We start from the raw sequence: 25930 nt of genomic DNA on the forward strand, positions 1-25930 counted from the left end.
TATCCAGATGCGTTCCTAGAGAAGCAGTGTAGAGATTGAAGAGGGTAGGGGATAGTGGAGATCCTTGTGGTACGCCGCAGGGGTTTGACCAGGATTCTGACTTTTCTTTGTTTGATTTTACACTGTAGGTTCTGAGTTTTAGGAATCCTTCAAACCAGGAGTATACTTTATCTGAGATGCCTATTGCATCTAAGATCTGTAGAAGGATGTTGTGGTCTACTAGGTCGAATGCCGCCGATAGGTCCAGTTGTATGAGTAGCATTTTTTTCCCTGTACTAAGTTGTTGTCTGACGGTATCCATAAGGGAGCCTAGTAGTGTCTCTGTGCTGAAGTTTGTTCTGAAGCCTGATTGCATGGGGTGGAGTAGGTTATGGTCCTCTATGTAATTGGTGAGGAGTTTGGCTACTAGGCCTTCTATAATTTTGACATAAAGCGGAATTGAGGCTATAGGTCTAAAGTTAGATGGGAGGTTTTGTGGTGCTTTTGGGTCTTTTTGGATTGGGGTGATGACAATTTCGCTGAGGTCAGCAGGGAATGTGCCTTCTGTGAGCGTGAATTGGATCCATTGTAGAGTTATGGTGCGGAATTTTACACTAGAGGTGGTGAGGAGATATGAGGGGCAATGGTTGAGGTCACAGGAGGCATGGCTGTATTTTTTGTAGAATTTGTTGAATTCTGACCATTGTATGTTAGGGAATTGAGTCCAAATTCTGTCTGCTGCGATTGCCTCTTTTCCTGTAGGGTGGATTGTGATTGGATTTTGATGGGATGGGTTAAGGATGAGTGTGGCTCTGGTGTTGGTGATTTTGTTCTTGAAGTGTTCTGCTAAGAGGGTGGGTGATGGTGGAGGTGTGTTCGTGGTGGTAGTGTATGGTTTGGTGTCTGTTAATTCTTTCAGGATTTGGAATATTTTTTTGGAATCTTGGGTTTCCGTGCCTATGAGATTAGTATAGTAGCTTTTCCTCTTATCTTTTAGTAGATTTTTGTATTGTTTGTTGATTTTTTTCCAGTCGGTTTTTGTTTGATCTTGGTTCTTTTTTCTCCATTTTCTTTCTAATCTTCTACACTGTCTTTTGAGTTGGAGTAATTCATTATCAAACCATTGGTCTGATTTCCTGCTGGTTCTGGTATATATAGGAAGTGTTTGGTTGCAATTATTGCTTCTAAAGGTAGTGCAATCAGTTAAATTTAGGGGGCAGTTACTTTTTAACATGGATGTCAGATAACTCTGTTCTTTAAATAAATGAAATAATATAAACTGCATTATGGGTATATTCATGTTCCTTTTATCTAATATTACATTTTGTTTAAAGATCAATCATTCCGTGTGACATATGCATTACTAGGGGAAATCGGGAAGGTGCAAGAACTTTTTCACATCACTGTAGCTATGCAGTTGACTTTACAAAATTCAGGCAGGTGTGAATTTTCAACACTATTCTTCAATCTAATTTCATATGGAAATCAATAGAAAATTGTTTTGTATTTATTGAGTAAATGTATCTATCACAAATTAAATTTCAGGGTCTCTGTGTGTTAAACATCATCTGTTCTGGTCAATTTTCATAGGCTTAAACCCGTTCTTCCTCTGGATGAATAACACTGCATAAGATTATTCTTATTACATTGGTGAGGCAGCTTTATTACAACAAAATACAACAAATAGGTTTAGGCTTTTTCTCTCATTTTATTTTACATTTACCTTTGCTTATTACTAACAGCTGTAACTTTTTTTTAAATATTTTTACTACTACAATTTCAAACAGAAACCATTTAATCTCTTAAGCTTCTCTATCAATTAAGAAGTTCTCTACTCACAAGCTATAATGGCTTTGAAATGCTGAAACACTAAACAGGTTTTGGCAAGATGGATCCCTTAAGTTTCACACACTGCGTCACTGTGTATGACTTTTGTTCAAGAAATAGACAACTACTATCCACTTTCATTATGGAAGGATTGTTGCAGCATAAACTGTTACAAATAACCTTGCAACAGTTGAGTTTATTACCAGATTAAGGAAGTATATCCAGGCTCCGTCATGCATACAAAGCACAGGGGCAGACAGCAGAAAGACTTTTACCTGCCTATTGACAAAAACTTCTGGACAGACCTGATATGAAGAACACTATTGTGCCACAAATAATCTGGATTTTAATAGATCACTAGTTGTAAATAATCCATTATTGCCTTCTTTATTGGCCATTTACTACTCTTTAATGTCAAATAAAAGTTAAAACAAACAAAAAAACATTTACATAAAGAATATCTCTGTCCTCTGCTGGTTTATCTCAACAGTGCGCTGCCTAGAGCAAAAAGGTACACCAAAAACTCATGTCAGTCTGTAATTTATAGTCAATAAATGATACTAATTTTACTTTTCAGCAAATAACTTATACACCTTTTTTCGATTTATACAATTAAGTATAAAACTAGAAAAAAATCCTCTTAAGTTGTGAAACTTAAAACAATGCACAAATTTCAGTTAATTTTGCTAAGCCAATAAATTGGGTGGCACATTTTCAAAGATTATTCATTTCTCCATAACAGCAATTTCATTTAGAGTCCATTCATGAAAATGAGTTATATGACAACACTTGCAACAAGACCAAATCCAGCATCATTGAAAACCATCATAAAAGAATTCAATCTATTAACAGCATCCCCTAAAATTTTTTTCTGGGAAAAAAAAGGAAATTCATCCTAGGGCAATTATCCTGAAATCAAATCCATCCATCGGTATTCAGCTCTTTCTAAACCAGCTTCACAATGGGGAAATATTTATGAGAAGACAAATCAAATTCTGGAGGAACCTGCAAAAAAGAAAAAGAAAATCAAGCTTACATTCTTTTCTAACACACACATGATATAGATTAATTTAATGGAAGCACTAGTATATAACTATAGTCATGTGAAAAAAATTAGGACACCCCATGAAATATTCAGTTCTTTCTTAAGAAATGTTCACATATCAATGCCAAATCTTTTATTTTTTTTAAATCTCTGGAAAAGAAAGTGATGTAATTGCAGGTAAACAACAAACATTTTCCTTGATTTACTCATGAAACAAAATTTCCACAAAAATGTGTATTCTGAGGAATAAATTAGGACACCACCACATATCCTCCCACTTAAAGAGGCTCAAATCACACATAGGTGTATCATATCAGGTGCACATGATTAGAACATTGTTACTCAGCATTTTGAAGGAGGTTTGTCCTACTTAAACCTCAGACATTTAGTTTGGTGTGCTCATGACTGCTGCAGTGAGAGTGAACACCATGGTGAGATCAAAAGAGCTGTCCAAGGCCTTCAAAAATAAGACTGTAGCAGCTTATAAGTCTAGTAAGGGATTTAAAAAGATCTCGAAAGAATTTGACATTAGCCAGTCCATGGTTTGGAAAATAGTGTACAAGTGGAGGATTTTCCAACACTGGCCAACCCAGGTCCCAAGTACCTAGCTAGATCCCAAATAGCAAAACAGATTCTATGCTGCTTATCCGAGGAATAAGCAGTGGATTTCCCCAAGCCATTTCAATAATGGCCTATGGACTTCTCTTTTAGGAAACTATCCAAACCTTTTTCAAGCCATTTCAATAATGGCCTATGGACTTCTCTTTTAGGAAACTATCCAAACCTTTTTTTAAACCCTGCTAAGCTAACTTATTTCACCAAAATCTCCAGCAACAAATTCCAGAGTTTAATTACATGTTGTGTAAAGAAATATTCTCTCCGATTTGTTTTAAATCTACTACTTAGTAGCTTCATCACATGTCCCCTAGTCCTAATATTTTGGAAAGAGTGAACAAGCGATTCACATCTACCCTTTACACTCCACTCATCATTTTATAGACCTCTACTGAATCACCCATGAGCAGTCTCTTCTCCAAGCTGAAGAGACCTTGGCGCTTTAGCCTCTCATAGGGAAGTTATGCCATCCCTTTTATCACCCTTCTCTGTACCTTTTTTAATTCTGCTATATCTTTTTTTGAGATAAGGTGACCAGAACTACATACAATATTCGAGATGCGGCCATACCATAGAGTGATACAAGGGCATTATAACATTTTCATCTTTGTTTTCCATTCCTTTCCTGATAATGCCTATCATTCTATTTGATTTCTTAGCAGCTGTCACACATTGAGCCGAGGGTTTCAACATATCCTTAACAATGACACCTAGATCCTTTTCTTGGGCAGTAACTCCTAACACAGAACCCAACATTACATAGCTATAGTTCAGGTTTCTCTTTTCCACATGCATCACATTAAACGTTATATGCCATTTTGACGCCTAGGATTCTAGTCTCACAAGGTCCTCTTGCAATTTTTCACAATCCTCTTGCGATTTAACAACTTAGTGTCATCAGCAAATGTAATTATCTCACTAGTTATTCCCATTTCTAGATCATTGATAAATGTTAAAAAAGCAACAGACCCCCTGGGGAACCCCACTATTTAACTCTCCAACAAACCCCTGTGGAATTTACAAACCTTCCTGTCAAAAGGATTGCTCTAAAGTCTAAACACATTCATCTCACAAGCAACTAGGTTTGTTTAAGAAGGAGGAAAAAGCCTTAGACTCAATTTTACTGCGAGCAAGTTAGCATGCAGGCAAGCAATACACAAGGAGATATCTCATTGGCATAAAAAACCTCTTCCTAACCAAACACCTTTAATTGTGCGTTGCTGAATGGAGCAATCTATGCGCTGCCTCTTTAACTGTTATTTAAATTTTATACATGCAAACACTGCGACTGCTCTTGCTGTAAACTATCCCAGATGTACTTCAAATAAAGAGCTCAAAATAAAAACTCACGGTGCTATTCCAATAGTGTACTTTTGTAAATGTTCAATCCTTCAAAAATGCAAGCTCAATGTTGGTTTATAACATTATTCAAATCAAGAACTTGTACTCTTGCAGCACCACTGTCACAGAACTATGGAATAGAACTGTAGAATAAACACAGCAACTCAAAAATTGCTCAAAATCAATCAGTTCAGCCATAGCCGATGATGGCCAGCCAGCGTTTCGCTGAAGCTAAATCAGGGCATTCCAGGCTTCACTACAAAACAAAAATGGTGCATGTATCTGGTCATGACAAATAGTAACCTCTGACTCCAGACAGAGACCCTAATTCATCCAAGGACACAGTGGATCTTTGAGATAATAAAGACATGGAAAGGAACTTCCAGTCCTCCTAGTCCTGCTCTGAATGGTCACTGACGCTTAGAGCCAACATATTCCAAGGCAAGGAAGCCTCTTTGGACAGAATTTTCCCTTTACCAGAGCTGTTGTGCTCCCCGGGCCAACCAAATAGACTTCCCACAAGAGACTGACAAAGTCTGAAAATCCCTGGATAGGTGGCCCTGAGGACCCCTGACTGGGGTAGTTGGACCTCCATGCGCTTTTCGTACCCTCGTTGCATACGGCTTCTGAATGGGATCTCTTTGCTGTTGGCTGGGCTTTTTGGGTTTCTCCCACCTTAGAGGACTAAGGAGGCTGCGGCACACAGAATATGGCTGCTTGTCTGAAGACAAAGCTACACAAAAAAAGGTATGGAATAGGGGCAGATTGGCCTAAGGAATCCACTGCAGATGATCCTTGAGCTAAATGAGGAGTTTTGAGGCAGACAAAACTTTGAAAAAAAAGATTGATAAAAATCCAAGATGGCCACCACTAGAAAAATTACACAAAAAACAGCCCATGGAAGCTTTCCTGAAATTCAAATAAATGTCAAAAAAGGTGTTTAGGAGGTGGGGAACCTAACTCTAACCTCAGAATTCCCCGGATCTACATTTTACTGACCCACACCCCGATTTTACCCATACGGAATAAACGGTAGTACTCACTGTGGCTTCTGGTGACAGTCAGCTTGCAGTAGCCTGCCTGTAGGGAAAGATTTTCTGCCTCAGAGACTGTTGAAATGAATCCACAACTGGAAATTTCTGGCTGCTGGTTAGGAAGACTCTGCCCAAGAATTCCAAACCCCAAAAATCTATGCAGTACATCGAAGGGGGGCTCCTTGATTCCCAAAGGGTTATTACACAGGGGCCAAGCAGCCTGCACTCAAGCCTCTGATAAAACACCAAGTGAGCAAGCTCCCAGGGCAACAGACCCCCGAGCTTTTGATGGATGACAAAGAAAACTGGCTCCGCAGGTACTACAAGAGATAGACCTGTGAGCAGCAGCTCGCCCTTGCAGGTCTGCATCCTTTCCCTGGTGGAGTAAGCCTAACAAGGGAATCTCCAGGCACTGAAGCCATGCAGAAAAAAAGAAACAATCGACAAAAAGATCCAAAAATAATAAAATGACACGGAGCATATCACATCACACATTCTCAGTTCACTTGCAGAAAGTAACTGAAGAGGGAGCTATTCTCCACTAGTGAAAGGGAGGAGTTGAAAGATATGAGTGACACTCTCCTGCAAACTTCACAACTACAGCTTCAGTACAGAATCCTTTGTCTTTGCAACAGAAGTTTGATTTGATTTTAATACATAATACAATATACTGTTAAAAAACAGTTCATTATAACAAGTTACAAACTAACATTTCACTGTGCTATAACAATAATTATACTAATTATACCATTACATCCAAAGGACCCACCCCAAATATAAGTCATCTATCTAATTGCAACCCTCATCATCAAATACACAAGACCTCAATAAACAGCTGTTAGCCATAGCAGTCTGACTCTCCTTACTATCTATGTCATTCCACAATATAAAAGTTTTCAGTAAAAGCCACATTTTCAATAGCTTATGAAAACCTAAGTAACTTTCCATCGAGGCAATTGAATAAAATTCTTTTGAGATGAATGTAGAACATGTGTTGGAACATATTTACTCAATTTATCTGACAAATACTCTGGGACATTCCACTTCAAAGCTTTAAACACCAAACAAAATTTTAAATCATTTGTCCTGTAATAGGCAAGCAATGCAAATTAACTAAAATAGGTGTAACATGATCTGATTTCTTTTTTCCAATTATCACTTTAGCAGCAGTACTTTGCAATCTTGCTAAACAGTTCTTAATCCATTTTATAAGGGAACTGCAATAATCTAATCAACTAGTTATTAAAGTATGCACATTCTTTACCAAATTAGATTAATTAAAAAATGGTCTTGTTTAATAAACCGCAAATGAAAAAAGCAACCCTTGAACATCATACTTATTTGAGATTTAAAATCCAAAGAACTATCACAATGAATCCTCAAGGTCTTAATTTTTTCTACCAATATCAAATTCACGTCATTATTTTAAGGCGATGCCCACATTGCTACTGATTTTTTTCACATTCAGCACTAAATCATGCTCTCCAAACCACTCATACAATTTCTCTAATTTTTCATTAATCTCATTCAACACCATTTCTTGATTTTCTTTCACAAAAACCAGCTGGATATCAACTGAAAGATAAATGGAACTTGATAATCCAAATTGCCAAAAGTGCAGCTAATGGAGCCAAATACAAATTGATCAATAGGGGAGATAATGATGAACCCTGAAGGACCCCTCTCTCTCTCTAAACTTCTATCACTGGACAACTATCCATCCCATTTAACACCTGTCTTTCAAGTAAGAATGAAACCAAGCTAAAACAGTGGACCCCCAATCCCACCTCCTTAAGAAAGCCAAGAAGCTTTCAATGTGATATTGTATCAAACACTGTTGTTAAATCTAATTGAACCCCTAACACATCATAACCTTGGTCAGCTTTTACTAGGATACTATTTACAAAATCAATCAATAGTGATTGTGTACTATGGTGCTCTTGGTATCCAGATTGCCTACTATGCAACAACCTATTTCCGTCTACATATTCAGATAACTGATTCAATACTGTACCACTTTTTCCAGAATTTTTGTCAACAAAAAAATTTCAGATTGATTTGTACATACTATTTTCTCCTTTCTCAACTTTTGGAATAGGCATAATCTGCCTTTTACAATTGAGTAGGTACCCATCGCCTCTTCAGTGTTGAATTCATTAAATGAACAATGAAAGGAATCAAAACCTCCTTCCACTGTGACAAATATTGGGAATAATATCTAAAGAAATAGCAGAGGAATGAATTATAGCAAAAAGTTGAAACCCTCAGGTCAATGTGCGGCAGCAGCTAAGAAAGCAAATAGAATATTATGAATTATCAGGAAAGGAATGGAAAACAAAGATGAAAATGTTATAATGCCCTTATATCGCACTATGGTACAGCCACTACTTGAATACTGTGTACCGTTCTGGATGCTGTATCTCAAAAAAGATATAGTGGAATTAGAAAAGGTACAGAGAAGGGTGACGGAAATGATAAAAAGTTTGGGATGACTTCTTCAAGCAAGCTAAGAAGTCAACCAGGGGAGGTGGGAGGGAGGTGAGAATATCTGCCTGCTGTCCTCAGATAACATCTGTTACGGTAACTGTGCCTTATTCTTGGACAAGTAGGCAGCATATTCTCACATGTAGGACTCCCTAGCTTACTAAATAGGATGGTGGAAGAGTTGGCCATTGAGAAGAAAATAAATTCAGTAAAACTGCTTGGCCGAAACTACCATCTCGTCTGGAATAGGATTCTAGACAGTAGTGAAATGTAAATGTGTTAACTGAGGACCAAGTAGCTGCTTTGCAAATATCTTCAACAGGAGTGGAATGCAAAAAAGCTATCGATGCTGTCAAAGCTAAGATCTTGTGTGCTGTAACATGACCCTCGAGCTGCAGCCCAGCCTGAGCAGAGCAAAAAGAAATGTAGGCCACTAACCATGTGGAAATACTGTAGTTTATTTGGTTACAGGCAGACCCAAACTGTTAGGATTAATAGAGATGAACAATTGAGATGAAGACTTGAGTGGTTTCTTCAGGGTGAGAATGAGGCTTTGGAAAGAAAACAGGAAGTACAATGGATTGATTCAGAATTTCAGGTGAAATTGCATGACTACTTTTGGAAGAAATTTAGGATGAGTTATAAGAACCACTTTATCCTGATGAAATTTAGGAAATTTTGTTAACCAAGTCAAGCCCTTCTTGTAAGGGATGAATTGGTATATAAAACTAAAGATTGGATTGAAATACTGTAAATGGTAGATCACAATCCAATGCCTGTAGTTCATTCGTTCGACAAGCAGAAAGTGACAAAGATCAAGAAGATCACTTTTCCAAGTGAGAAGCTTAAGATGAGTAGTTGCCAATGGTTCAAATAGTAGCTTCATCAGACTGGTAAGAACAATATTGAGATCCCAGATAACAGGAGGTGGTTTTAGTGGAGGTTTTGAGTTCGAGTCCTTTCATAAACCAGGAAACAAGCGGATGAGTGGCCAGAGGTTTAAAGGAGCATGATAAGCACCAATAGCACCGAGGTGAACTCTAACCAAAGTGGTCTTAAGTCCCAAGTTGGATAAATGAAGAAGATAGTCCAATACTGAAGGAATAGAAGATATTGATGGATCCAGGTTATGGAGATTACACCACAAAGAGAAGCATGTCAACTTGAATTGATAGCATTGCTGAGTAGAAGGCTTTCTGGAAGTAGCTATAATGGCTTGTATTGGGTCAGAAAGACTGAAATCTGCTGAAGTCAGGTTGAGAGGTACCAAGCTGTTAGATGCAGAGATTGCAGATTGGGATGCAAAAGAGAACCTTGACTCTGAGTGAGTAGAGATGGAAAGATCTATAATGGAATTGGATCCTTGACAGTCAGTTGAAGTAGAAGGAAAAACCAAGGTTGTCTGGGCCACCAAGGAGCTATGAGAATCATGGTAACTGAATCTTGTTTGAGTTTGACTAGCATTTTCAGAACTAGAGGGATTAGTGGAAACGAATACAGAAATTTGTATGACCAGTCCAGAAAACACATCCAGATGACGAGGAGAGAACTGTCTGGAGCAGAATTGAGGTAACTTGTGATTGTGGGGAGACACAAAAGAGGTCTATCTGAGGAATCCCCCAAAGCAAGAAGATGTGGCGCAAGACTTGAGTTGAGAGCCCACTCGTGCGATTGAAGAAATCTGCTGAGCTTGTCAGCCAGAGTATTCTGTTTTCCTTGCACCAGTTCCAAAGGTTTATGGCTTCTCGACAAGAGAGCCCGTTCCCCTTTGTTTGTTGATGTAGTATATTGCGACTTGTCTGTTCGAACAAGGAGGACTTGATTGGAAAGACGATCCTGAAACATCTTGAGAGCATTGTGACTAGCTCGCAGTTCTAACAGGTTGATTATGAAATGCTTTCTCTCAAGCAGACTACAGTCCTGGAGGCTGTCCTGGTGAGCTCCCCATGCATACCTGGAGGCGTCTGTTGTAAGTACTCTCTGATGTGGAGAGATGTGAAAGAGCAAACTTCAGGAGAGATCTGTTGGTTTCAACTATCATTGAAGAGATTGACGAAGAGGCAAGGTGACTTTGATCTGTTAGGATAAGGGAACTGTGGCCTGAGACTACTGAGATGCTGAGTTCCATTGAGCTGATCTGGTCAACTTGTGTAGCTGAGTGCACTGCTTGAGGTGATGCAGCTTTTATCAACAAATCATCTAGATAAGGAAACACTTGAAACCAGTAGGAACGCAGGGTTGCTGCTGCTGCTATTACTGCCATTAGGCACTTTGTGAATACTCTTGGAGATGAAGCGAGGTTGAAATGAGGAATTCTGTATTGAAGATGATGAACTACACGAAAATGAAGAAACTTTCTGTGGTCCAGAAGTATGGAAATGTGTGTGTAGAACTCTTTGAGATCTAGAGAGTATAGTCAATTGTTTTGTTTTAGAAGCGCGTATCAGGGCTGTGGAGTCGGTAGATAAATCTTTCGAATCTGACTCCTCAGTTTCTGGTACCCATGACTCTGACTCCTCTGTATTTAATATGCTAATGTATTTTCACGTTGATTGAAGGAAGGCAACATATACCCCATTTAACCACAGAACTACTGGCTAGGAAGCTGATGCTCTACTCTATTGACCAGTTATTGTTTTATTATTTTCATCAACAAATCTAACGTTAATAGCAAAATAATTGACTCCTTGACATGTGCATCCATTTTTATGTTTAAATCTTTTTATTGTGAATGCAAATAACAATAAACCAAGATCAGGGCAAAGTCAAAAGAACCATCCAGCAACAATACAGCAAGTTCAGATAAGTAGCCGTTAAAACATAAGTAGGAAACCCCACCCCACCCCTCCACCCCAACCCAGCTAGCAAAATCCCCTAGCATAACCTCCCCCCCCACAAAGAAACAGACAGAAGAGGACCAACAGGTCTCTCGCATCCCAAAGGCCCGTACTCTTGTGACCTTCAATATCTTCAGTGAGGATTCCCCACCAAAAAAAAAAAGTGTCTGCAGGGACCAAACCCGGCAGCAGGCGCATCGCACAGCAACAAAGCTATGCCAGATGATTCAAAAGGAGACTACGTCATTGGGGAGATAAGGAAGCCAAATAGACTCTCCAAACCAGCAGAAAACTACACCATCGACAAGGGCGACCAACCGCCTCTCTTGCCTCCCCTGTGGCCAAATGGTGCACCAAAGATCTCTAGTTTCAAAAAGAGGGAGGCTCAGAAGCAGTCCAGGATTGCAAAATGCATTTGCGAGCAAGGAGACACACTTTACGACACCAGTGGGGACCCCTTTAGGAAGGCCACGAAATGCCCCAGGCAGGTCAAGGACCAATTGCTCTACAGCAGGGGTGCCCAATACGTCGATCGTGATCGACAGGTCGCTCGCTCAGGCGACCCCAGTCGATCGCAGAGCGGGTGCCCTTCTTCCCTTCTCTTATTTCCCCTCCTGACTGGCCCGCTCCTGAATTCTGTTGCTGCCGCCGCTGCTCAACATAAAAAAAAAAAAAAAAACGGCTTGGAGAACTTATGCTCCGGGGGCTAACGTGTGCTTGTACCGGCTTCCCTTCTCTTCCCTCTGAAACCGGAAGTTATGTCCGGGGGGGGGGGGGGGTGGAGAGAAGGGAAGCCGGCAAGCACATGTCAGAGCCCCATTCGCGGCCTAAAGCGGGAGACAGGTCAGTGAAGCTTGCGATTTGCTCTTCTTGCTGCCAGGTCCTGCCTACTTTCTGTTTCCTCAAAGGCAGGACCCGGCAGCATTTCTCCCAATAGGTCGATCTTTGGCCGATCAGCCTTCCTCTCTCCGATGTCAATTCTGCGGTTGGAGAGGAAGTTCTGGCCAGCGGAACTTCCACTCCGACGGCAAAATTGAAGTCGGGGAGAGGAATGCTGGTGGGCCCGAAGCAAGGAGAGCTTGGCCGGCGGCGGGCGGCTTTGGGGGCCTGTTATCCGATGGCAGCAGCAGTGGCTTGGGGGAGGGCATGGAGGGAGAAAGAGGGCAGGCAGGGAGACAGAAGGAAAGAAGAGAAACAGAAAAAAAGAAAGGGGGCATGAAGAGAGCAAGAAAGAGAGGGCAGGGAGAGAAGAAGAAAACGTTGGGGGGGGGGGGAATGAGGTCAGGAGGAGAGGAAGCATACAGGCTAAAACAAGGGAAGAAAGATTGGATGCACAGTCAGAAGAAGAAAGTGCAACCAGAGACTCATGAAATCACCAGACAAGGTAGGAAAAATGATTTTATTTTAAATACTGACCGCTGCTGTTCAATATTTTTATTAATGATCTGGAAACAGGGACGAAGTGCGAAGTTATAAAATTCGCGGACGACACAAAACTCTACAGTAGGGTTAGAACTATTGAGGAATGTAAAGAACTACAAAGGGACCTGAACAAGCTGAGCGATTGGGCAAATGGCAGATGAGCTTCAATGTAGAGAAATGTAAAGTCTTGCACATAGAGAAAGGAAACCCGATGTACAACTAAACGATGGGGGGGTTCGTATTGGGGGAAGGCAACCTAGAGAAGGACTTGGGGGTCTTGGTAGATAGAACATTGAAGCCGGTGGCACAATTCGCAGCGGCCTCCAAGAAGGCGAACAGAATGTTGGGCATTATCCAAAAAGGTATCACCACCAGAACCAAGGAAGTTATCCTGCCCCTGTATCAGCCGATGGTGCGCCCGCATCTGGAGTATTGTGTTTCAATACTGGTCGCTGTACCTTAAGAAGGATATGGCAGTACTCGAGAGGGTTCAGAGAAGAGTAACAAAAATGACAAAGGGCATGGAAAACCTTTCATATGCTGAGAGGCTGGGGCTCTTTTCCCTGGAAAAGCGGAGACTTAAGATTGGATATGATAGAAACTTACAATGTCATGAAGGGTATAGAGAAGGTAGAGAGGGACAGATTCTTTAGACTGGCAGGGGCAACAATAACAAGAGGGTACTCAAAGAAACTGAAGGGAGACAGATTCAGAACAAATGCTAGGAAGTTCTTCTTCACCTGGAACGCGCTTCCAGAGGAAGTGGTTGAGCAGATTATGATTTTGGGCTTCAAATTGGGACTGGACGAGTTCCTGAAGGAAAGGGGGATTGAGGGGTATGGTTAGAGTGATACTATACAAGGCCAAATGTCTCATGAAAAAGATCACTAACAGGTTCCGACCCGGGGGGCCGCCGCGGGAGCGGACTGCTGGGCACGATGGACCTATGGTCTGACTCGGCAGAGGCGATGCTTATGTTCTTATGTTAACTCTGTTGGTCAACATAGAGTTCTGGATGAAGTGTCGGCCAAACTTATCCACGGTGTAGCCATCACATCCATGGTGTAGCCGTCACATCCTGGTGGTGCAATAGCATATACTCTGGTACTGGAGGATTTTTAAGAGTGGATTCAACCAGCAAAGACTGGTGCTGGAATTGTGACTTAACAAAGCCCAGACATGATTGTATTCTGTATAAAGTGCCAATTTTCCTTGGAGCTATGGGAAGGGTGAGAGGAGTCTCCCAGTTCTTAAACATAGCTTCTTTAAGTACAGTGTGAAGAAGCAATTTTAGAAGCGCTTTAGGAGGTTCATCAAAATCTAAAGCCTCAAGGAGCTCTGTTCTCGGCTCAATGTCTGACTCCAGTTTAACAGGCAAAGCTTTCCCCATCTGTCTGATAAATTTAGTGAAAGATAATCCTTCTGGAGTACGTCTGCGTCTTGGTGGTGGAGGAAATAGATCTGATGGGATGCCATACGACTCTAGAGCAGATGTAGATTCAAGATTAGTATTGGTATGTTTAGAATGATCTGAATCAACATCCCCAACTCCAGGAGATTATCTATAAGAAGGAGAAGATGGAGATGGATGCTTCTTGGTCTGAGGAGTACAATGATTGAGAGCGTTGAGAAAAGCCCCTTCAAAGATGTCAGTACCAGTCAGATGAAGATCAATGTTGAGAATATGTAGATCTTAAGTCGAGATAAATGGGAATCGGTACCGTGCGATGTTCTCCTGGATTCAGAAGAGCAAGCATTGGTACAGCAGGTTCTCAATGTCTGTCATATGTTTAGCTGGAGAGCTAGATTTGGTACCCTGGGGCCTCAATATGCCATGCTCAGGCTGGGCCGGTACCAGGGAAGTCGATGCAAGCACCTGTGCCGCGTATAGCTTAAACAGCTAGCTCCTTTTGGAAAAACTTCTCAAGTTGGTCCTGGAAGGACTGCATTGGTACCGTTGACTCAACAGCTGTTACCATCGGTGTTGCAGGGTGTCGAGGGATGGGGACCTTGATGAGGAAGCATGCCCTGAAGGACAAACAGCCTGCACAGATATCGATGATATTGACCCTTAGCATACATCGAGGGACTCGATGTTGAAGATGCCTGTTACGCTGAATATATAGAAGACGGCTTCTTAGCAGATTTACCTGATGCAGGAACTGAGTCTGACATCGAGGGAGGAGTTGATGTTGGTATCGTTGGCACCAGATACAAGTGTCTACTCGGTGCTCCAGTCCCAGACACTGAATGCACCAGTTGTGCAGGTCACTGATGGAGATAGGCCGCTGGCGAGTGCACTTTTTGAACCCTTTAGAAGGCCTCGACAGAGGAAAATCTCAGCAGCAAGGTAAAAAAAAATGTAATGGTTGCAAACCGAGAGTGAAACCTAATTTGAAAAAATGGAGTTAAAGGCCCGAAAGTAAAGAAAGTTAATTATAAAATTAAAGTAGCAAGCTGAAAAGGCCAAAATTAAGTTGACTGGGAAAACAACGCGATTGAACAAAGCCCAAAACATCTTCGCTTTGCAGAAAACAAAAGTACTGAAGAACTGAAAGGCGACGTCGGGCGAGAAGGCACTCGCGTGTGAACGGTGCAGGCAGTCTTGAAGCTTCTTAAGAAGTTTAAAGTGACAGTACACTTTTAGCACTGTCCTTATTGGGCTCCGTGGATGATGTCATCCACATGTGAGAACAGGCTGCCTGCTTGTCCATGGATAAAAGTGCGTATTTATGAACATCAATGGTGGGATTGTATTAAAAGGCAACTATTTTATGATCAGACGTTTGGGAGACCATTCAAAAATGGACAGGAATTTCACAAAGAAATTCCCTGGATATATGTCTGTTGGGATGTTTCCCAGAAGGTTTAGAAAAAGGTGCATGCAGATCACTTATTTTGACTGCTTCTGGCAGCAAAGATGACTATATTTCAAGTCTGGAAGGAAACCTGGAACCCTACATTTCCAGCTTCCATTGGGCGGGGGGGATATCATTTTCAAAGAACAAGAGAGACCTTTTGGAAAGAAGTCGGATTTTGAATGGTTAAAATATTCCCAAAACATTTTATTTGTCGGTGGATGTCAAGTTTTCTTCTTAGAGTTATTGTACAGTGAAAGAGTGGTGTATAGGGGGGGTTAAAGATAATAAAGGGTATTTTCATTTTGTTAGAAGTAGATCCAAAGCTGACCAAACTTGAATCAAAAATAAATTCTAGCATTTCTAGGCTACAAATGTGGGTGACATGGTCAAATGAAGCTCAATGTGGCTAAAGGAAAATTATTGTGGTTCAGTTTGAAAGTTGATCTTTTATCCTCCTCAGTAACTTTGTACTCTGGAGATCTTTTGAAGATAGGGTGTTGGGTATCTTGCTGGACTCTTCTCTTTCATTTCAATGTTAGATGCTTCTTTTAAAAGAATATTTTATCAGTCTTTGTACTCGACGGAAAGTTTGTCAGTTATTTTCCAAACAACACTTTGCTATATTGGTGCAAACCATTACTCTGGCTCAGTTAGATTATTGTAAATCCATCTATATCTGTTTGAGTGAGGGAAATATTAATCAGTTATAACTGATTCAGAATACAGCAGCTAAATTAATTTTTGGAAAAAAGAAGTTTTGACCATGTATTTTCACTATTGAGAAATTTACATTGGCTTCCTGTCCATTTTGGAATCCGATTTAAATACGCTTGCAAGATATTTAAAATCGTACATGGTATTTAAAATCGTACATGGTATTTAAAATCGTACATGCCCATAGTCCCTTTAACATGGAATTCTTTGTCTCACGAAATTCTCAGAACTATAAACTTTCCTTTCCTTTGTTGAAAGGAATTAAGTCTGTTGGTAATATTTCTAGGTCTTTTTCATATATGTTTACAATGATTTGGAATGATATCTCTTGCTATATTAGAACTCTCTTCTCTTCAAATCTTTTGTAAATCGATGAAAACTATGCTATTTCAACAGTTTTGGGTTAACAGTATTAAGGAGTGTTACCAGTTTCTTTTTTTTATTAATTTTTATGTTTAATTGATAATATTAGTTATTTTTCTTATGCACTTTAGTTTTTAAATAGTTCTTCCTTCTCCTATGTTTTCTGGTATGTACTCTAGTCTTAATTATATGTGAACTGAGTTGAGCTCCATTGGGAGATGACCCAGTATATAAACCAAAGATTAGATTAGATTAGAACCGATACCTTATATATTGAACTTTTATGTAAACTGAGTTGAGCTCCTGATTTCAGGAGATGACATGGTATATAAATTTAAGGATTAGATTAGATTAATTGTATTTAGCAACTTGTCATTCCTTTTTGGATATGTTGGTAACATTGGCAGTTGGATTGTATTTTGAACGTTGTCTTCATTTTATTGGCTCAATAAAAATGATTTTCACATATATATATACAGTGGTGCCTCACACAACGAACTTAATTCGTTCCAGGAGCAAGTTTGTTATGCGAAAAGTTCGTTATGTGAAACGCGTTTTCCCATAACAATACATGTTAAAAAAAATAATTCGTTCTGCAGCATAAAATATGCTAAGATGACATAAAAAAAGATAAATTTTTTGTTATTATGTTTATTTAGATACATCTAAAAACATAATTGTTTTTTAAAACAACACACATTTTTTAAATTTAAAGACAGACTAAGTAGAGTCTAATTTTACAGTGAGAGAGGGCAGAGTCTCAGCGGCAAAAACTGGGACTTAACTGTTCATTTACATCCTTTAATTTACATTTGGTGCACTGACTTGCTGCCCTTTCTATTGTCTCCCATTGGAAAAAAACAGTCATTCCTTTGCATTTCTTTTGTGTAGCATCTCAAAGGCTACCCTGACACCCCAGTGTATGTTTGAGAAAACATCATGTTTAGCTGCTGTTTGGCTCCTGGAGCCCAAAACAGAGAGACAGACTTGACTCCCTTGTAACCATATAGTATCTCAAGTACAGGGCAGCTTTAATGCAGAAGTGTAAGCATGCATCGGATACAAAAGAACGCAAGAGCAAAGCTTAACAAATTGCCAGATGCATGAAAGAAAAGTCAATTTAATAAGGTCAGTTGGTTTCTGTACAACAATGTTTTTTTTTTTTCTAGCATCGGAGAAGCGGCGAGAGTAGCTCCGCCCCCCCCAACGCATCAGCAGTAGGCGCCGGGCCCCTGCGAGCCGACGGTCCGCCACTGCACAGGGAGCCAGGCGGAGAGAGGGCAGTTAAGCGCAGTGCCTGCGCGGAAGGATGCAGCTCGGGCGACTTCGTTGTGTGAAACGAAGTTCGTTGTGGGAAGCAAGACCTGAAGTTCGTTGTGCGCAGCGTTCGCTGTGCGAGGCGTCCGTTATGCGAGTCACCACTGTATATATATATATATGTATATAATTTTCACATAAAATACTAAAACCTCCAAGATGTTAAAACCAAAAATGATGAATCTAATCCAGACCACTAAAAATGATGATACAATGCAAAAACCAAAGCTGTGGCACCATGGACTGTGTGGCTTACTATCTGCAGTCAAGACTGAAATCTGAATACACTGGCTAGCACAAAACATATTTCAGGAAACCAACCTATGACTTTCAGCATTACATACAAGCTGCAGTAGTTGGAAGCAGAGGTGTAGCCGGATGGCCGATTATGGGTGGGCAGGCATGGAATTCGTTTTCTTCCTACCTGCCAATTCTGTTCTCTTCCTGCCAACCCAAAATATTTAAATACCTGAGCTTGTGGGGGATCTCCAAACCCTGCCATCTAAAGATTTCCTCCTCCTCCTCCTCCTCGTGTAGCCAGCACTCTTTCAAACAGCAGCTGGCAGCTCTTGTCTCGAGTTGATGCTGCTGCCAGGAGGCCACACATGTTTTGTGCTTGTGCATTTGCAAAAAACTTAGCATGTGTAAAGGGGCTGTTTTTGGTATCAGCTCAAAGCAAGTGCTGCCAGCAGATGTTTGTAGAAGAATGCTGGCAGCTCAAGGAAGAGGAAGTCTCTAGCTGGTATGGTTTAAGGATTCCTGCCAGCCACAGCAAGAGTGCCACAAATCTGGGAGGGCCAAGTCCAAACTTGTTGGGCCCTGACCCACCCATAGGTACGTCAGTGGATAAAGGATGACAAATTTAATTTTCCTGCAAAAGGCTTACCTTTGAATCTTTTTTGTGGCCTCCCGCCAGCAACTTCATAACTACAATATTGGGTTTTGCAACTTTCAGAATCTGAACAACCTAAATAGAAATAAATATTAAATGTCTGATTATTATACAAGACTGATTCAATCTTTAAACCATGCATACATATTTCATGAAAAACAATATTTGTGTTCTTTAACACACAGCAGCTTTTTCCTTTACAAAAATATCCACTAGTGGTGCAAGAAAAATGGCAAGATATTTCCCTTTTAGAAAAGGGAATGCATCTAGCACTCTGTTTCTTAAAAGACAAATAGATTGTGACCTACATGCTGCCAGTATTTATAACTTGAACAAAGTTCTTAAAACAATAGCTTTTATGCACCAACCAATTACATTTCTGAATGAACAGAAAAATGATGGCCTATCTCCAGAGAGGGGAGAAGCACAAATTGTACCTAAGCAGCAGTCATGGGTAATTCATAACATCTTTTTGAAAGAAAGCACATTAGATAGAGGTAAAATAATGAAATTTTGTTAAAAAGTGTCTCTGTAAGGACATCAAAAAGTAAAAACAGGCACTAAAGAAAAAAACAATATACAAGTACTTTGAAGGAGGGGTAAGGCTGGAGTCAATCTATTACAGGGACAGGCAATTCATTTTCCCAAAGGGCCACATGAGAAACTGGGACTGTTTCGGAGGGTCAGACCAATAGGCTGAACTCAATTCTGCTCCATGATAATTTTATCTCTTTATAAGCAGTAAATTGTATGTTTTGATTAGCTACTACTGGTAGATATTATGATTAGGCCATGAAAATGTAAAACAGGCATAGTAAAAAAAAAACAAACCCAATATTATATCACTGGTAAAACTCCTTGTTGCTTTTGCAGCTTAACAAGCAAAGCTTCAGATATCAGTACTCACTTTGCATCAGTCAAGTTCATATACTTCTCTGCGTGTTTAGTCTTGTAATGGAAATTCAGTTTGTAATCCTTAAACATAGCAATCTGTTCTCCACAAACTAAGCACATGGCTTTACCTTTGACTTTAGTAAATAAATACTTAGAAGTCCACGACTTGTTAAAAACTCTACATTCTTTATCAATCTTTCTATTTTAATGTAAGCTGTAAACATCTGTTCGCAACACATTACAGTGAAGGTGCATACGCTCACATACACACACATGCACAAATGTCTGTAATATTGATTACGTACATAAAATTAGCAGTTGAAAGTAAAATGGATGAGTACATGGAGGCTCTAATTAGACACGTGCTCAAACAGCTGCACTTCATGCTCTTCAACCCAAGCTTCATGACCTAGAAAACCAGGGCCGAAGAAAGAATCTCCAGTTTTGGGGTAATCCAGATCTTGATGGGACCAAGAATGTCTCAGTGATTATGCAGGAGCTGTGTGGACAGTTGCTTTTAGATACTGAACTGCAGAGCCCTATGAAAATAGGCAGAGTACACTGAGCCCTTAAGAACAAAAGAATAGCCTTACTGGATCAGACCAATGATCCATTAAGCCCAGTAGCCAGTTCTCACGGTGGCCAATCCAGGTCACTAGTACCTGACCAAAACACAATATTCCATGCTACCGATCCAGGGCAAGCAGTGGCTTCCCCCATGTCTTTCTCAATAACAGACTATTGATTTTTCCTCCAGGAACTTATCCAAACCTTTTTTAAAATCAGCTATGCTATCCACTTTTACCACAACCTCTGGCAATGTGTTCCAGAGCTTAACTATTCTCTGGAATTTGCAGAAGGCATGACGACGAACTGAAATGAAATTTCTGGATGCCTCTTCCTATACTTTAACTAAGAGATACAAGATGAAGTCAGGGCAGGATTAACTAATAGGGCCAGTAGGCACGTGCCTAGGGCCCAAAATGGTCAGGGAGGCCCGAAGAAGGAGGGCATTAACATTGTTTTTTCCAAACAGCGATGGGCCCCTCCAGTATCTATCGGCAATGCGGGGCCCCCTCCCGATCAGCAACGCAGTCCCCCCCATCGACGGAAAGTAAGACAAGCAAGCAAAGCAGGTAAGAAAGGCAACAGGAACTATAATTTTGCAAGTGGTGCTGCTTGCCCAAAGCTTCCCTCTGACGTAGCTTCCTGTTTCCGCCTGGTGGGGTGGGGCGGGGCAGGGGGGCCCAGTGTACTTGTGTGCCTAGGGGCCATCGACGAATTAATCCTGCCCTGGATGAAGTCAATCTTGGATTGCTTGAATAAAGAAATAATTGGTAAGCCTTTTCTTCCAGTCTTTGCTTCAGTGTGGCTAGAAAACCGCATTGTGTTTGTTCTTTGGAGAAGGCCTAGAAAATTCTTCATGATGCTGAAATTGCGTTGGTCCCATTGCCTACGCCTGTACCTACTAGTTTCTCTTCTGCGGTACCAACACTGGCATCTGTTGAAAGTGTTCCTGTGGCAGCGTGCTTCTGACAAGAGTAAAAGAGGCCACAGGAAGACTTCAGGACCTTAAGCTGTTAAGAATATTTTTGGATTTTATCATTTTGTATTTGACTGGTTTCTCATCCTGTGGCCATTTCACTTTGACACTGTGCCTGTTTGCTCTTTTTCTATATCTACCTGACTGTTTGCATTTGTGTTCATGTGCTTCCTGAGATGAGTGTTAAGAACATAAGCAATGCTTCTGCTGGGTCAGACCTGAGGTCCATCGTGCCCAGCAGTCTGCTCACGTGGCGGCCCAACAGGTCCAGGACCTGTGCAGTAATCCTCTATCTATACCCCTCTATCCCCTTTTCCAACAGGAAATTGTCCAATCCTTTCTTGAACCCCAGTACTGTACTCTGCCCTATTACACTCTCTGGAAGCGCATTCCAGGTGTCCACCACACGTTGGGTAAAGAAGAACTTCCTAGCATTCGTTTTGAATCTGTCCCCTTTCAACTTTTCTGAATGCCCTCTTGTTCTTTTATTATTCGAAAGTTTGAAGAATCTGTCCCTCTCTACTCTCTCTATGCCCTTCATGATCTTGTAAGTCTCTATCATATCCCCTCTAAGTCTCCTCTTCTACAGGGAAAAGAGACCCAGTTTCTCCAATCTCTCAGTGTAAGTCCAGTGCCAGTCCAGTCTGAGCATAACAGAATGATAAACAGGCAGCCAGCCAGTTGGAAATTGTTCTCTTGGAAAGAGGATGCCCCAACTTGTTAGGATCAAATGAGACGAAGAGTTGGGGATAAGTACGATGTGGCTTTGTCCGGTCGATGTAATGCCAGAAGCACGTTTACAGTCCAGAGTATGCAAAGCGGTTTCTCCAGGATGAGAATGAGGCTTAGGAAAAAACACTGGCAGAACAATTGACTGATTTGAAATGAAACTCCGTGACAACTTTGGATGCGTGCGTAGAACCACTTTATCATGGTGAAAAACTGTGAATGCTGGATCTGCCACCAAAACTTGTAACTCACTGACCCTCCTGGCAGAGGTGAGAGCAATAAGGAAGACAACTTTCCAGGTGAGAAACTTGAGATGAGTGGTGGCCATTGGTTCAAATGGTGACTTCATCAATCTAGAAAGAACCACATTTGAGTCCCAGACTACAGGAGGAGGTTTGAGAGGTGATTTAACATTGAAAAGTCCTTTCATGAATCTGGAGACCAACGGATGAGAAGGTGAGAGGCTTTCCCTCAACTGGTACGTGTAAAGCTGTAATAGTGCTGAGATGGACTCTGACAGATATAGATTTGAGTCCAGAGTCAGACAGATGAAGTAGATAATCTAACACCAAATCTACAGATAAGGAAGTTGGATCATGATGATGAGGAAGACACAAGGAAGAAAACCTAGTCCACTTTTGTTGATAACATTGTTGGGTGGCTGGTTTCCTGGTGGCATCAATGATATGCTGAACAGGCTGGGAGAGATGTAAATTAGATGGATTCAGCCCAAGAGAAACCAAGCTGTCAGGTGCAAAGATTGCAGGTTGGGATGTAGAAGTGATTCCTGATGCTGAGTAAGCAGAGTGGAAAAAACTGAAAGAGGTATGGGCTTCCCTGGAGCTGAGCTGAAGAAGGGAGAACCAATGTTGCCTGGGCCACCGAGGAGCAATGAGAATCATGGTGGCTGCCTCTCGTTTGAACAGAATCCTCAACATGAGAGGAATTGGAGGGAATGCATATAGAAACAGACCCATCCAATCCAGGAGAAAGGCATAGGCTTCCAGACGGAGAGGAGAATAAAGTCTGAAGCAAAACTGGGGAACTTGTGATTGTGAGGAGCCACAAACAAGTCCACTTGTGGAGTGCCCCATTGAGCAAAGATGGACTGGAGAGCTGCAGAGTTGAGAGTCCAATCATGAGGTTGAAGAATTCTGCTGAGGTTGTCTGCTAGGGAATTCTCCCCTTGAATGTAGACAGCCTTTAAGAAAAGGATGCGAGCCGTCGCCCAAGTCCAGATTTTCTGGGCCTCCTGACATAACAGGAGAGAGCCCGTGCCTCCTTGCTTGTTTATGTAGTACATTGCTACTTGATTGTCTTTGCGAAGTAGGACTTGAGGGCAAAGATGATGGAAAGCTTGAGGGCATAATACATCGTTCTGAGCTCCAGGAAATTGATGTGAAATTTCCGTTCCTTGGCGGTCCAGTGACCTTGGGTTTGAAGGTCGTCCATATGTGCCCACCAAGCATAAGGAGATGCATCTCTGGTGAGTACCTTGTGATGAGGGGGTAAGTGAAAAAAGAGAGCTCTGGATTGGAAGTCATCCACCATTGAAGCGACTGCAGAAGACATGATGTTACAGATATATGCTGTGAGAGACGATCTGCTGCTTGAGACCACTGAGACGCAAGGGTCCACTGAGGAGTGTGAAGATGTAGCCTTGCCAGAGGTGTCAAATGGACAGTGGAAGCCATGTGGCCCAGAAGAACCATCATGCATCTCACAGAGATGGAGTAAATAGAGAGCATTTGCTGACAGAGGTGGACGAGAACCTGTAGGCGATCTGGAGAAAAAATGCTCTCATGAGAGTGGTGTCTAGGATAGCTCCAATGAACTGAAGACGTTGAGTCGGAATGAGGTGTGATTTGGGGAAGTTGGCTTCGAATCCTAGAACCTGAAGAAAAGAGATGTTTGTTTGGACCACTTCCTGAGATGAAACAGCCTTGATCAACCTGTCATCCAGGTAAGGAAAGACTTGGAGGCCGTGTGATCTGATGTGGCCACTACAATCAGACACTTCGTGAAGACTCTGGGAGAAGATGCCAGGCCGAAGGGAAGGACCCTGTACCGGTAATGATGTTGATGTATCTGAAAACAGAGATATTTCCTGGAAGCTGGATGAATTTGAATATGTGTGTAGGCTTCCTTGAGATCCAGGGAGCATAGCCAGTTGTTCTAATTGAGAAGTGGATAAAGCAGGGCGAGGGAGAGCATCCAAAATTTCTTCTTGACTAGAAATTTGTTGAGAGCTCTGAGATCCAGAATGGGTCGCAGTCCTCCCGTCTCCTTTGGAACTAAGAAGTAATGGGAGTAGAATCCCTGGTTTTGCTGAGAGGAACTTCCTCGATGGCATTGAGCAGAAGGGATTGAACCTCCTGGAGAAGAAGAGGATTGTGCAGGGTCCAAAGCAGACTCTCTGAGGATGATCTGGAGGCAGAGTGTGAAAATGGAGAGTGTAACCATGACAAATGATGTTTAAGACCCAAAGGTCTGATTGATGAGCTCCCAAGTAATGAAAAGTTGGAGATGGCCTCCGATGGGCTGAGGCAGAGGTTGTAAAATGCAGACTGTGGCTATGGTCTGAAGAAACATGTCAAAAAGGCTGTGTAGGTTTTTGGGGAGCAACCTGTTGTTGACAAGGTTGCTGCTTCTGCCTTCTAGGTTGAGATTGTGCAGGAGCTGCAGGCTTAGCAGCAAACTTACGTTGGTAAGAAGAAGCCGGTCTGAAGGGATGAGAAGGAGGCGGCTTCTTTTTAGGCTTGACCAGAATGTCCCATCTGGTCTCATAAGTGGACAACTTCTGTGTAACTGTGTCCATAGAGGGTTGAAAAAGCTCATCTCCAAGACATAAAGCATTTGCAAGCCTATCTTGATGGTTCACGTCAAGTTCTGAAACACGAAGCCAGGCCAGACGTCTCATGGCTATGGACATAGCTACAGCACGGGAGGTATGTTCAAATATGTCGTAAGTAGAACATACCATATATTTCCTCAGCTGAAACGGATCAAAAATATGATGTTGAAAAGCAGGAAGCTTGTGTTCTCGGATGTATTTCTGGAAAAGTGAAATCTGTAATCAGGTGGTAAAATGGAAATTATAGTTGCCAGAGCGGTTGGCCAACATGGCATTCTGATAAAGGCGTTTGTGAAATGGATCCATTGCTTTGCTCTCTCTGCCAGGGGGCATAGATGCGTAAACACTAGCTCCTGTAGGCTTCTTCAAGGTGTCTCCACTAGTAGGGACTCATGAGGAAGTTGAGGTTTGTCAAAACCAGGAATAGGAACCACTTGGTACAGAAAGTCTACTTTGCGAGGAGTCAAAGGGACGGTAAGTGCCGTTTCCAGATTTTTATAGAAAAGTTTCCCGTAAATGTCATGAAGGGGAAGCTTGAGTAGTTCCTTTGGCGGTTGATCATAATCTAAAGCCTCCAGGAACTGTTTAGAGTCAGCTTCAAGTGGAATGGACAGACATTTGACGAACAAATCTGGAAAAAATTGGCTTTTCAGAAAAAACAGGGGGCTCCTAAGAGGAACGTTGAGGTGAACCATGATCAGAAGAACCTTCATCCTCAGAAAAAAGAGGATCCTGTTCAGAATCTTCCCACAAGTCTGAATCCTGAATAGAATGTGGATGATGTCGAATGCTCAATATGCTTCAGTTTTTGCAATGCCTTCTGGGATCACACCGGAGTTGCTTCTGGAGATGTTTATGTCAAGGATGACTGGCGCCCGGGAACTGGAGGAATCGACTCCTGTGTCGAATGTCTCTGCACCACTGGAGCATGAGAAGAAGGTGCAGTCGGTGTCAAGGGCTAAGTCCAGACTGGCACCGAGAGTCGGTGTCGACATGGGCATAAGTTGGGTTGGCACCAGCATCTGGAAATGCTCACCCAGCAGTTCCTCCCTAAGCAAGTTATCAATTTTCTGCTTAAGGGAGAGCACCAGCACCAATGGTGTTTTAGCCGGTACCTTTGGTGCGGCTCTACGCTCCGGCGATGAGATGGCCGATGATGAGGCACTCACCAATATTGGA

General features: G+C 41.5%; 1 protein-coding gene across 3 annotated transcripts in view; it reads right to left on the bottom strand.

Annotated features, from left to right (window-relative positions):
• Positions 1-1627: 1627 nt before the first annotated feature.
• The window catches only part of NAA35 (N-alpha-acetyltransferase 35, NatC auxiliary subunit), a 356679-nt gene continuing 332376 nt past the window's right edge, over positions 1628-25930 (bottom strand). For all 3 annotated transcript variants that reach the window (XM_033927824.1, XM_033927815.1, XM_033927834.1), the window contains exons 22-23: positions 18726-18806; positions 1628-2811 (exon numbers count right to left, since the gene is read on the bottom strand). In XM_033927824.1, coding sequence (XP_033783715.1) covers positions 2752-2811; positions 18726-18806 — 141 coding nt within the window. In that variant the 3' untranslated portion in view covers positions 1628-2751. The remainder of the gene's footprint in view (positions 2812-18725; positions 18807-25930) is intronic.

The sequence above is a fragment of the Geotrypetes seraphini genome, chromosome 1 (assembly GCF_902459505.1).
Source record: "Geotrypetes seraphini chromosome 1, aGeoSer1.1, whole genome shotgun sequence".
In the NCBI taxonomy this organism is placed as follows: Eukaryota; Metazoa; Chordata; class Amphibia; order Gymnophiona; family Dermophiidae; genus Geotrypetes; species Geotrypetes seraphini.